We start from the raw sequence: 13,584 nt of genomic DNA on the forward strand, positions 1-13,584 counted from the left end.
CCGCTCCCGTGGGTGGGGATCAAAGTCTCTTCGGGCACCGTCACTCTGTGGGGCAGGCCCAGGCAGAGGTGGGAAGCCAGGGGCAGGGCAGGATAGCCCTTTCCCGCTTGCCCCCCGCCCCGGGACAGGTAGTGCCGGAGGCAACGAGAGCCACGTTGACTAACCAGCCTTGGCAGCCCGGCCCACCCTCCAGGAACTGGACTTTAAAAGTCACCCAAGTTGGCCGCTGTCCGTCAGCACATCTTACTTAGGGTTGCAAATCCCCGAGTGCTTTCAGAGGGGTGAGGCAGTGCCGCGACTTTACTCGAACTCTGGCGTGGTTACAGTACAGTATTTCCTTTTAGTGACCCTGCCCTACATGTCATTTTTCTTTAGTTCTCTGCCATAGTCATTGCTGCATCATCTTTTGAAGGTCCGCCTCAGTTTTAGCCCCACTCACCTGTCGAAAGAATCTATGGCAACCCTGTGTGCTTAGTTACATTTCCTGAACCACTGGACACTGACCACTTGGTATTTTTTATTCTGCTAGGAACAGAAATTGCCACCTACCCGCATATCTTCCTTGTATTCATTTGCTCCACACCATGCATAATTGATGCAGCTCAAATATATCTCTTTCCTTTTTTCTAAACTAAAAAGCCCCAAATGTTGTAATCCTATTGTCATAGGGGAGCTGCTCCAGACACTTGATTGTTTTCCAAACCTTCCCCAGCTCTGTTGCAATATCTTTTTTTGAGGTGAGGTGACTACAGCCTGTACACAGGATACCTCCCCATACCTTTGCATAATGGCATTATGGTACTGGCAGTTTTATCTTCCATCCCTGGGCTAATTATCCTTAACTTGGGATTTGCCTTCTTCACGGCTGCTGCCCACTGGGTTGACATCTTTGCTGAGCTATGCACTGTGCCTTAAAAGCCTCTTGCCATCAGTTCAGACACTATTAGCCTATACATGAAATCAGTTTGGAGAGATCCTATTGGAGCTCCTCACAGTCTCCTTTTGTTTGAACCATCCTAAACAATTTGGTATCATCAGCAAACTTTGCTACCTCATTGCTAACCCCTACCTCTAGATCATTTATGAACAAATTAAGAAGCAGAGGTCCACTTTCTACAACCCTCCACTAGAAAAAAATGTCCATTTATTTCTACTCTCTCCTTCATGCTCCTTTGCCAATTACTGATCAATAAGAGGAGCTCTCACTTGATCTCAGTCTCGATCCCCTGACTGCTTACTCAGGAGTCATTTTGGAATTTAAGTGCACAGAGTTGACTGTATCATCTCTATTTGCTTATTGGCACACAAATAACTAAAAGGTTAATGAGGTAGGACAGACTTGCAAAAGCCTTGCTGGTTTCATTGCATTTGGTTGCTGAATAGCAGCCGTCCTTTAATCCTTGACGATGCTCTACTAACAAATGTAAACATTAGCACAACACATTATTTGAATTTATTTCCCGTATTTGCTGAAAGGTTCCCAGGGGAATAATTCCCTAGATGTTGTGGAGGCTGTTTTTAGCTAGAATTCATAGCTCTCAAAAATACTCTGCTGACATGAGAACTTCCTTTGTCCATTGTTTTTGCTTCATCTGCCTTAACGAATCCCATGTAAAAATGTTTACAGTGTAAGAATTGTGGATGTAATGTTTATTGATGTGACTTTTGAATTCTTTTAACAACACAAACAAAGAACCATGGGAATTTTTGTTCTCTTAGTATTTGCTAAAACAAAGGAATGGCTGATTTATGATTGCTGGAGAAAGCTGAAAACTGGTTGCCTTGATGTGCTGATGGACGACTCAGGCATGGCATATCTAGACTATAGTTCTGCTGAGCACTATACTCTCATTGAATGTGGATACTTTGGACAAGCCATATAGGTGAGATCTGAAGCTGGCAGTTCTGGTCTGCATGTAGCTTTTTTAGATTGCAGGTTTCAATAGGAAAGCAACACCTTAAAGGGGAAGGGGTAGAATTATATATGCATGCATCAGCATACTGTGGTTATTATTGCTACACCCTTTGGTAGGGGATGATTTGTGTCTTCATCAGGGAGGACAAACCAGGTCACAGAAGTTTACAATTTTTTGTTCAACACAGCACTATGTCTATTTTTTCCTTTATTTTCGTAATAACTAATAAAATGGGTGATATGTTAGAAGGGAGGGAAAAATGCTGGAGTGAGGGGTATGTATTTCCCTGGTGTGTAAGATTGCAGTCTTAGACTTTGTTTCAGTTGTGGGTGAAGAGGGCTAAGGCTGTAAAACAAGGCATTCTTATTCAGGAGGAAGCCTGACTTCTTTCACCTCTGATTAAACAAAAATGAGATCAGGCTGTGTAAAATGAATGTACCTCCAGTTGTCCTTTTTATTGTGCGTTCATGATGCTTTGTGCTCTTGATGCCCTCAGAGTGGTCATATGTGATCCTGCTTTCAGTAATACTTGTCCTTGCAACAGCTCCAGGAGGGTAGCCACATTGCTTCATTTCCAGTCAGTGTTAATCCTGTGGCTTTCTTCTAAATTTGAATACCACAAATGCTCTGGTTTATTTCTGTTGCAAAATAGTTTGCCCAGACAGCAATAATGTTAACATCAGGGAAGAAGCACTAAAAAAAATCCACCACTCATTCACAATTATTGTGGCAAGAACATGTTGCAGAATGCAGCCATAACAGAACGCCAGTCTAGCAGGGGTCCCAAGATAGAGGCTTTAAAGAAATGATTTTGAGCTGGGGCTTGAAAAAAGAGAAAAAGAAGTGGCTCCACATATGTGTTCAGGCATAGAGTTCCTGCCATGCAAGACTGGAAATGAGAACAGGCAGGGCAATTTCTTCCCAGCTGCCATTACATTGAACTGGTGGAATCAGGCAGAGCTATTTTGTATACACATTTCTACAAAGCATTTTTCCTTAATACAATGCATTTTTGCACACATTACTTGGTTGGAGAACTGTATTGCAAAATTCAGAGAAGTGCAAAGTTGAAAGAACTGTTGCATTTTGATCCCCATGTTGGTTTGGAAAGTGCAATTTAAGTAAGTTTGCCTTTAAATGTGAACTGATTTTAATTTCTTCCACATCCATAGTGATGACATTATTTTATTTATATACTGTAAGAGACTTTTAATCCACCCTTCCCCATAATGTCTCAGGGAAGGTTGCAAAATTTAACCTTAACATACAATAAAACAATGTAAAACAAACCAAAGAATGTACTGCCAACAGAATCATATTAATTGTAAATGTTAAAAGCCAGGGTAAAGAGGTGTGTCTTCAACAAGTGATGTAAACCATACAATGAGAATGTTTGCTGAAGTGGACAGGCTCTTGCAAGCCTTTTTGTGAACCGTTTGAAAAGCATTTTCTGATGAAATCACTCACATTTAATCCAGTTTGGAAATAACTGGCACGGCAGCTCTCTAATGGGGGCACCTGAAGTCACTGCTTCTCCAGTTAGGTTCAACTGGTTTTCATTAGTTTCTTCTGAGGAGGCAGATAGGTTGTACGAAAACTCTTGGCCCACATCACACCCTTTTGACCTTGTCTGTCTTACTGGGTCAAGGCCTCAATGTATTACTAATGTGGAAGGTGTGCTGTGTTTTGCCTTCAAACACAGTCACTAATTCACCCAACTTTTGAAACATCATAATTAGGCTGTGCTAACATCAATTATTACAGGGCACCTTGAACATTCCACTTTTGGGGCAAGGCATGGAGACTTCCAACCCTGTTTGGAGAGGCCAGGGTTTGCATGGAGTTATTTTGCATGCTCTACCACTAAACTGAGGTCTACCATGTAAAAGGGGTCCATGTTCTTCAGAACTGTGTTTCTTTTTTAAACAACAAGGAACCAAGCACCTTTGGGAAAGCTACAAGCTTGGCTTTGAGGCAACAGCTTTCCCTTGCCATGCATCAGCTGAATTGCCCCTGAACACAGAGACATCATTCAATTATCATTTATTTACTTGCTTACTTATTGCCTTTATTTGCCACCTTTTTCTCCAAAGAGCTCAAGGTGGCATACACGGTTCTCTCCCCATCCTCGTTTAATCCCCTTAATAATTCTATGAGGTAGATTGGACAGAGACACACTGACTGGTCACCCAGTGAATTTCATAGTGGAGTGGGGATTTGAATCCTGGTCTTTCAGGGCCTAGTATGACACTCTAATCACTACAACACACCGACATTCCACCTATTAGCTAGCATGGCTAATAGCCTTCAGCAGGCCTTTCATTTTCCCCAAGTACAGTGGTACCTCAGGTTAAGAACTTAATTCGTTCTGAAGGTCTGTTCTTAACCTGTAACTGTTCTTAACCTGAAGCACCACTTTAGCTAATGGGGCCTCTCGCTGCCACCACACGATTTCTGTTATCCTGAAGCAAAGTTCTTAATCCGAGGTACTCTTTCTGGGTTAACGGAGTCTGTAACCTGAAGCGTATGTAACCTGAAGTGTATGTAACCCGAGGTACCACTGTATTTTAAGAAAGCTATTTAGTGGCCATCACTGCTCTCTTGTGATTCCTGAATTCTGTAAGTTAAATCATGTGTGAAGAAGTATCTTCCTATCTGCCCAACCAAGTGCATTGAAAGCCTGCTTCTGCCACAAACAAATTACAGTTGCTTCTGGGCAATGCATAGTTGTGGTATTTATATACAACTTTTTACCCCAACTGTAGCTCCAAAGTGGTTTTCAAACCAATGAAACAGCACCAATGCTGCAGTACATTTTAAAATATACTGACCATAGCTAAAACATCCTTAAAAAACCCAGCATGATGTAACTGGTCTGGTCAGTTCACTCACAATCCACCTAACCTCTGTGTAATTTTTGTGCAAGCATATTGGGATGAATGCTAAACAAACAGGTCATTTGGAGGAGCCATATATCTGGGGTATCTTCAGTACCACACCTGTTGACTCACAGCAGAGCACACATGGGTCATTTTGCTAGGTGTTCTCATTTTTTGATTTTATATTTACTATGGTCGGGAAGAACAGTGGGAAAGGCAAGTAGCAAAAATGACAGGGGTGTTTCCTGGCACCATCACAAAAGCCATTTGTCTGTTCAGCAGTAATCTGGGAGTGGGTAGGACAAGGAGAAGGGTCAAAATCAGAGCCAAATCAGGAAACCCCATTGGTGCCAATGGATTATTATTATCACTTTTTTTTAAGGTATCACAAGTGACTCACGCAGTAGAAAAATTCCTACAGCACAATTAAAAAAATTCAGAATTAAAATCAATACTGGCAAACTAAAAATAGCACATGATCATCTCATCATGGATAGAACACTAAAATACCGTCTCCCTTGCAAAACACAAGATGATCACCAAACTCCTAGTTAAAATAGCTGCAGATACAACCAGTGTGTTCCCTGAAATTTATAGGAGAATGAAAACATCTACACCTGATGCCAAAAAGATGTCAAAAGTCAGTGCCAAGGAAACTCCCGTACTGCAGCATGTTCCAGATTTTTAAAAGGGGAAATGCCCTCCTTGATGTTGACGGTACATTCCAATTGCATCATCAGCAAAGCACTGAAAGGGGGTGAAAGGTAAGTGTCAGGTGCCAATCTGAAAGCAGCCTGGTTAAGTTTATTCCTGACAAGTGGTCAGGAGTCCCCCAGTGAAGACTACAGTATGAAGACAAGAGCACAGGGCAGGGAGGAGTCTGTGGTTATCGTCTTGTAAAAGAAAACTAAATGGAATGTATTGGCATATTTAACCAGCAAGTGGTTGTGGGATCATTTTCTCTCTCTACAGTACTATTTGGTTTTTTAAAAAATGCTTATTTGAAAATATAACAGAAAGAAAGGGAAACTTAATGTAGACATACAGATTAATACACAGCATGCAGTCCATATGTCTGAATAGGTATGATGATTACAAACTATGCATTCAGAATGGAAAGGACAGTCAGATCATCAGACCATGGACAAGGGGTGTGTGTGTGCCTGTCCTTCTAGCCTTCTAGTCTCTTAAGCAAGTATAAATGCTCACAGAATCCATGTTTGTTGTCCGTCTCTTAGGCCCACCCCCCAAATATAATCTTAAGAGTGTGTGTACATCCAAAACTGTCAAGGATTTCTCCAAAACAAAGCTTAACATGAGTAATAATTTATGACCGGAAAGAAGATACCATGTCTGCAGCATGTGCCTCAAGGCAGTGTTTATATAGTAGATTTAGTTTTATTTGCATATTGCAAGATTATATCCTTCAAGCTGCAACTTATATGTTTGCCTGCTGCTGCTGCTGTTTTCCCAGCAGCTTTGAGATAAATCCTATCTACATAGAAGTAGCTCTGAAGTGCCCTCAGTGAGCTGCATGAAGCTTTGGACTGGCTAGCTACAAAGTTTGTAAGCAAGAATTACAGTGGTACCTCGGGTTAAGTACTTAATTTGTTCTGGAGGTCTGTTCTTAACCTGAAACTGTACTTAACCTGAAGCACCACTTTAGCTAATGGGGCCTCCTGCTGCCACTGCACCGCCACTGCACGGTTTCTGTTCTCGTCCTGAAGCAAAGTTCTTAATCCAAGGTAATATTTCTGGGTGAGCGGAGTCTGTAACCTGAAGCGTATGTAACCTGAAGCGTATGTAAACCGAGGTACCACTGTATATATTTTCTTGGGGGCTATTGGGTGCATTGTTCTTGTTTTAAATATATTACTTATCCTTTTTGATCTATGTGTTATTGTTCAATAAAACTGTGACTCTTCTGAATCCCCCCCCATTCAAATATTTGCAAGTTTTATTTCAGCTAAACCCGGTAGAGCCAAGCCAGAGGTTACATATGCTTGCTGGAAGACATGCCTCTCTCTAATATTTTCCAAAACGTATAAGAATGTCTAGGATGCTGCCAAAATACATTATTACAACTAACGTTTACTTGATGACACCTACAATAAATAAATAGAATAACTTGTGCATACCTCAGCATGTCCGTGGATTAAAGAATCCTGCTCTCTAATCCAACATGTGTGTTAAGGCTGCCACCCCTTGGACAAGAGAAGGATTTATTTTTTAAAAAAATTGGAAGATTTTAACCTGCTACATTAGGACAGCCACGGAAAAGTTTTCAAAGATTTGAATGCCCAGTCTGCATTTGGTAAACATTTTCATAAAAATCAGGGAGAGTGTGGCACCTAGAGCTGAATTTATCTTTTGCATGCTTGTTGTTGCTGAAAACTAGGATGTGGTATTACCTAAATTGTATTGCTGAGAGAAAAATGTGACTGAAGAAGCTTGCCATGCAATCCCACAGGGTTCAGTGGAACTAGCAGCACCCTAGTGTAAATTACAGTATCGCAACTTTAAGTGGTCTAAAGAAGTTTAAGAATGGGTAGTTGTGACAACAGAGAGGAGGATGGCCCTCTGAGCTCCCTGTCTCACTCCCTGGAGTGTACCCCCTTCAAGTCCTGTAATAGCTGATGGTGCCAAAAAGACAGATCCCATGTATTCCAACACTTCCTTTGCAAGACAACAGGTGGCAGTCTATAGCCGTTGCACTGAAAACAAGACTGATTTAGGCTGCAATCCTATAAGCACTTAGCTGGCGGGAGGGGTGGGAGAATCTGTCAATTTCAGCTCTCTCAGTTTCCCATTTTAAATTCGGTTCTCCACATTTCTGAAACAGTTTGCAACCCCTCCCCCAAAAACCTCATGAAAATTCTTCAGCAGTTTCATGTGCACGTTTTGACTCACATACACTTTTTGCAAGCAATTTCTCATAATTAATTTCTGCGTGTTGTTTTCACAAATGTATTCATTTTTAAGCTCATTTCCCCCAAATATATGCATTTGTTTTTTCGCAAACATTGCTTGGATAACTTCATCGCAAATTATGGATAACTGCAAATTTCGAAAGGTTCTGCTTTGGTTCTCATTTTGTTTCAGAAAGTGCAAATTTGATCAATTCAGCTTTAAATGCAAACTGAATAAAATCTCTCCCACACCCCTAGCTGGGAGAGAACCCCACTGAAGTTGGCCTTATTTCTGCCTAGACAAGTGCTGATAAACTTTGGTTTCTTTCTTTGTAATTAATAATTTGAGTTCAAAGAAAAAATAATTCCCACATATTGGAACAAAGCAATTAAATTAAACATAGTTTTTTGAGGATAGGGTGTAAGTGTTAAAATTAACTGATATTTGTACAGAATTGCTAGGTGGTAGGGATTCTCTCAGTTGCTGCCCCCCCATTGTCTCCCCATCCCTTGCTGGGCTTCTGTGCCTTTAACTAGTTTTATGATAGGCACCTATTCAGTGGATGATGGCTTCTATTTTAATTAATGACACAAAACTGCTACCCTTCGATGGCTGCAAGTGGCTTTTGAATTTTTCAGAATGGGAGACACTTGCCCAAGAAAGTGCAGCGATTTTAAACTAGCACTGTGAACTTTCAATCAACGCAAAAATATTTTGAGCACACTTTGTCTTTTCCAATCCTTCAGGTGATAGGCTATGCTGCATTTTCCATTAATAAAGGATGCGTCCAGAAAGGCACCTCATTTTTCTTTATGAAGTGGCCTTTAAAAACCATGTTCCATTGTGGATAACTTTGCTCTAGATCGGTCTGCTTGTGTGTACAGAGAACTGCTCCAGATTGGGACAGGGATCCCTATCTGCCTCAGAGATATCCTCAGATATGGACAGGTGTGCCGCAGGCAGTGATGGGCCAATGCCCATGGGACTCACCTCAGGGGGTAGAGGTGTCCCCTCTTCTGGGATGCTATTAGGGGCGATGAAAGTGACAGATAGATGGTGGATGCACCCTCGTGAGAGGCAGGAAACTGAAGATCCCCCAGGGTGAGAGGCTGGGAAAGGAAAGCTCCCGGGTGAGAGCTGGGAGGGTCTGTCATTTACTGTGGGTGGCTGGATTAATAGTTACCGTATGTACAAGACGACTTTTTATCCCTGGAAAGTCACCCCCAAAGTCGGGGGTCGTCTTATACGCCAGGTATACGCGTTGGGAAGGAAGAGAGGGAGCTGGTGAGCAGAGGCGCTGTGCTGATCCGGGGGGGGGGGTTTACTGTGCAGCGTGGTCTACGTCCGGTCCTAGGTCGAGGGCATGGAGGCTGTCCGTCAGGGGCGAAGCGAGGTCCAAAGCGAGGAGTCGGGCGTGGTCAGGAACTCTGGCAGGAGAGCAGGTCAGGGTGCCGGCAGGAATCGGTTACCAACAATGTTGCTTCCGCAACCTGGGACTGGGCTGGCTGGCCTTTATCTCCTCTGAGGCATAGGGCCTCAGAGGACTCTCGCCTCCCCTGGCCTGAAGGCGAGCACTCCTCCTGCGAGAACTTAGTTCCCTCCACCTCTCTGCCCTGAGCCTCTGCAGCTCCGGAGAGGCTGGAGGGTTACTGGCAACCTCACCTTCCCCTGACAGGGCTGAGAGAGGTGCACCTGCAGGCAATGGATCCTCGATCACCTCCGAAGCCAGAGCGGATTCAGCTGGTGTCTGTTCCTGAGGATCCAGCACAGGTGAGGACCCTTCAGAGCCCCTGCTCAGCCAGCCCTGGAGGTGGGGACTCCTGTGCAGGCTGGGATTCCTCAGGTTCAGCCTCTGAATCCGATTCCCAGGCCATCACAGGCGCCCCTTCTGCCGTCGCTCTCCCTCCCTCCCTACAGAAGGGGATGCGGAAAGTCCTTCTGAGCGTGGCGCTCGCCCGCCCACCTGCCTGCCTGCCCGCCCACCAAACGCCTCACCTCGGGCTGCTGCTGCTGCGACGACGGAAGAGGCAGCGGAGGGGGGTGTGCTCTGCCCCTGGCGGCACTCAAACGCTATAGCTCTAAAACGCCCAGACGCCTGATACGCCGGAATCTATGGTACTTTGGGTAGAGAGAAGATTCTTCATTTGTACACTATTCTTCGTATTTTAGAGAATCCGCTGCTGATTTTCTCTTCCCTTACTTTTTATGCCGCCTCTGTTGAGAATCTGTATTTTATGATAATCTGTATTCTACTATGCATTTCTTCTTCTTAATAATAATAAATAATAATCTAGAGCCAGTGTGGTGCAGTGGTTAGAATGTCAAGGTAAGTTCTGGGAGACCAGGATTCAAATCTCCCCTCAGCCCTGATGCTCATTGGGTGACCTCGGCCCAGTACATCACCTAACCTACTTCTCAGAGCTGTTGTGAGGATAAAACGGGACAAGGAGGAAGAAGACCCATGTATGGCACCTAGATCTCCTGGAGGAAATGTGGGCTACAAATGTAATATTTAATATTTATAATATAATATTCAGCAAGGACCAGATGCAAAAACTTGCTGGGGTGGGATGCTTTTTGTATCAGTCCTTTTACACCAGATATCAAACAGATAAACAACTTTTTGAAGACATCTGCAGGTAGGCCTGTTCAAGGAAGTTTTTAATGGTTGATGTTTTATTGTGTTTTTAACATTTTGTTGGGAGCTGCCCAGAGTGGCTGGGACAGCCCAGTCAGATGGGTACCATATAAACAATAAAAGCTATTGTTGTTGCCTGATTTTAGTCAAATGATGGCACCTCTCAGTACTGTGATCATCTTGTGCTTTTAAAGAACTAGACAAAAAAATTATCTTGCTGAACAGATTTTTACTAAATGAATGAAATTATTTTTCCGGTAGTTCAGTAATATCTTCTTGAAGTCAGGCACCACTGAATTCTTAAAAATTGCTCAGCAACTGTGCCCTTGTAGCAGAATTTACTGGGCCTATGAATAGCATCAGGCACATGGTCTCTTTATAAAGATCCAGGAAAGCAAAGTCAGAAGAATGAAGATTGCAATGAATTTCTAAAATGACTTTGGGTGGATTTGTCTTTCCTGTAATTAAATTTACATGAAAGCCAAATGGAGGATGAACTTACAAACAGATCCAGCAGAATTCACCATCATCTGGTAATCCTAGAATTTGGCTTGCAGAGTGAGAAGTAATGCAACACCCCGAAACATATTGGGGGACACATTCACAAGATGATCTTCCAGTTAAACCTCATCATGAGATGATGGGACTGATAAAAAAACAATAGCATAAATCCACTGTACTCTGAAACAATCCCATTCATATCACTAAGTGAATCCATTGTTGTGGTCAGAAAAAGCAGGTGATCAGCCCTTTTGGACTGTTTCATGTCTGTGTGCTTCTTAGCTAACAACAACAACAAAACAAAAACCCTACCTGCATATAGAAAATTAGCATGTTGGGGAGGTTAGAAAACCTTCATTGCTAGCTTTCCAAGAGCAAAGCGCTTTTGACATTAGGAGCAAACATCTGTTTATTTCCTATGGTGCTTCAGTAGATGAGTGTACCACTGGCTTTTCCTGAATGTGTAGATTTGCTCTTAGATCACAGGCTCATGGAGATGGAAGGTCCTTAGTCAACCCCCATGAGATGCAGCATCTACAATATAGGATGCGATTATAGCATCCCTGATAGACAGCAAACAACCTTTACTTCAATACCTCTAGTGAAGGGCAGCCCCCACCTCCCAAGACAGCCTGATCCATGGCTAAACAGCTGTTACCACAAGGATGCTTCTGATCCTTTGCTGAAATCTAATTGCCTTCCATTTCCATACCTTGGTTCTCGTCCTGCCTTCTGGAGGAACAGGAAACAAGCCTGCTCTAACTGTATGGCAGTTCTTCGATCTTTGAAGACAGCTAACCTTCCCTTCTCAAGAATAAACATACCCAGCTTTTTCAAAGTTGGCTTCCTGATCAATCATCATCCTTAAAATGTGGCATCCGAAACTGGGCTCTGTACTCCAAATGCAGCCTGCCCAGAGCCGAAACAACTTTGTTAAACTTTTCTTGTTGGAAATAAATACCTTTGAAATCAATGGTATGTGCTTTGTAGTGCACTTAATTTGTGTCACGTTGCGTGATGAGGACTGTGGCTTCTTTGAGGGTTGCGTGGCCTTTATGGATTTGTTTGTATGGAAAACAAAAGTAGAGAATACACCTGGTAAAAAGAGGGAATGTTGATACAATTGCGAGTAGAATTTGAGGTCTGACTGGTTATGAACTCTGGAGTGGAAATTTTATTGTGTCTCTTTCTAAAATAGATTGACGTACTTGATTGGGAAATGCTTTGTTTTACAGAATTGGAGCATATCAAAGATATATAAAAACAAGACAGACACTGGCTTATTATGCATAGTTTGTTGGAAAGGGTATTAATTGGTGTTTAGTATATAGCAAGCAGTGGCCTATTCATTGTAATGAAGTTAGTAGTCTTTAGCATATTCAACCGTCAGATGAACCAGAAAAATCAAAACACAGGGGGTTGGGTGTAGTCAAAACACATCAGAAGCACATCTGAATCTTGCTAACTTTCTACATTTTAATAGGGAAGAATCACGAGTTGGAAAGGAAACATTAGATGTGAAAATATCTCTTGAGGCATTTAAGCAAGGAACTTTACTCATTCAGTGGTTTCTTTTGGAACAGTGGACATGCTTTATTTCAATTTTTTTCACAATTTATTTAAACATCTCACATATACAAAATAGGTACAATTTGTTTTTGAGAAATGATGATTCCTTTTCTGCCCATTGTAGAGGATGAAAATGAGATTTAAAAGAACGGACACCTGATGTGGGAGAAGAGAATGAGGATGGGGTGGGAGAGAAATGATCCACATGCTTAGTCTGGGGGGTGAGATGGGATAGTCTGACTTTATTCCGAGACAGATTCCAAAGAAACAATACAACTTAATACAGAAAAGTGGTGTGTTTTTTCTTTTCTTTTCTTATCCAAATGACTCTAGCACCATTAAAGTTCAAGTATTGGTTATATATTCTGTAAGACTGAATCAGCACCTTTCACTTACGCACGGGACCAAAAGCACCTCAGATCGTATGTATAAGAATGTGGATCACACTTGGCTTAGAAGTGTATGAGGTAGTTCAAACCTTTGGAAGTTGTGGTTTTAAACTTCCTCTGTGGAAGATAGTCAAAGGCCACAAGTGGTGCAGACTTTCAGGATTTTTTTATTTGGTTTTTGTTTTTTTGGTTTTGTTTTTTTACACAAAGGCTGACATTTTCCACAACAAGGTGACAAAATCTTGGAAAAAAAAACACCTTCTGATTCCTTTTTGGGGCTGTATTAAATTGCATTGCACAACGTTCCAACAAATCCTTCTCCTCTTTCGCCCAGATTTTAAGCTAGTAGATGAACTGAAGAAATGGAAGGAGTCAGCTTTCAGTATAAAAGAAGAAATGGCAAAGAGAGAATACTTTTTTTTTTTGGTTTTGTTTTAAGTTAGTTTTAGTTCATTCATTTGAAACAGACTGGGCCAATGTCGATACTGAATTCTTGATCAGGGCCACCAATGTCCAAAGGTGCAATGTCAAGGATGGGCAAGCGAGATGGCTTGTTTGTTCTGTATTCAATAATTGTTGAGCCCCATTTGTTCGTCTTTCTCTGCAAGATAGCAATAGCAAATAGTAGTCAGAACAGTTATTCAGGCACCGATTGATCACTGTTTACCAGGTATCAATAGGAGTTCTAATTCACTCCCCTGCTACAAACACCCACCAGTCCAACCATCTGGCACATTTCACATCAGCTAACATGCCAGAGGCCTCCTATCTCCATCCCCATC

General features: G+C 42.2%; 1 protein-coding gene and 1 long non-coding RNA gene across 3 annotated transcripts in view; one reads left to right on the plus strand and one right to left on the minus strand.

Moving 5' to 3' along the window:
• The first annotated feature begins 530 nt into the window (after positions 1–530).
• Positions 531–11,817, plus strand: LOC309381017. Its single transcript, XR_014173262.1, has 2 exons — positions 531–1,883; positions 10,605–11,817. It is a non-coding gene; the product is annotated as an uncharacterized lncRNA (long non-coding RNA).
• A 1,134-nt stretch (positions 11,818–12,951) lies between these two features.
• The window catches only part of COL1A2 (collagen type I alpha 2 chain), a 64,252-nt gene continuing 63,619 nt past the window's right edge, over positions 12,952–13,584 (minus strand). For both annotated transcript variants that reach the window (XM_081931209.1, XM_081931210.1), the window contains exon 50: positions 12,952–13,403. In XM_081931209.1, the coding sequence (XP_081787335.1) occupies positions 13,257–13,403 (147 nt within the window). In that variant the 3' untranslated portion in view covers positions 12,952–13,256. The remainder of the gene's footprint in view (positions 13,404–13,584) is intronic.

Source organism: Podarcis melisellensis, assembly GCF_964234715.1.
Source record: "Podarcis melisellensis genome assembly, chromosome: 12".
Classification (NCBI taxonomy): Eukaryota; Metazoa; Chordata; class Lepidosauria; order Squamata; family Lacertidae; genus Podarcis; species Podarcis melisellensis.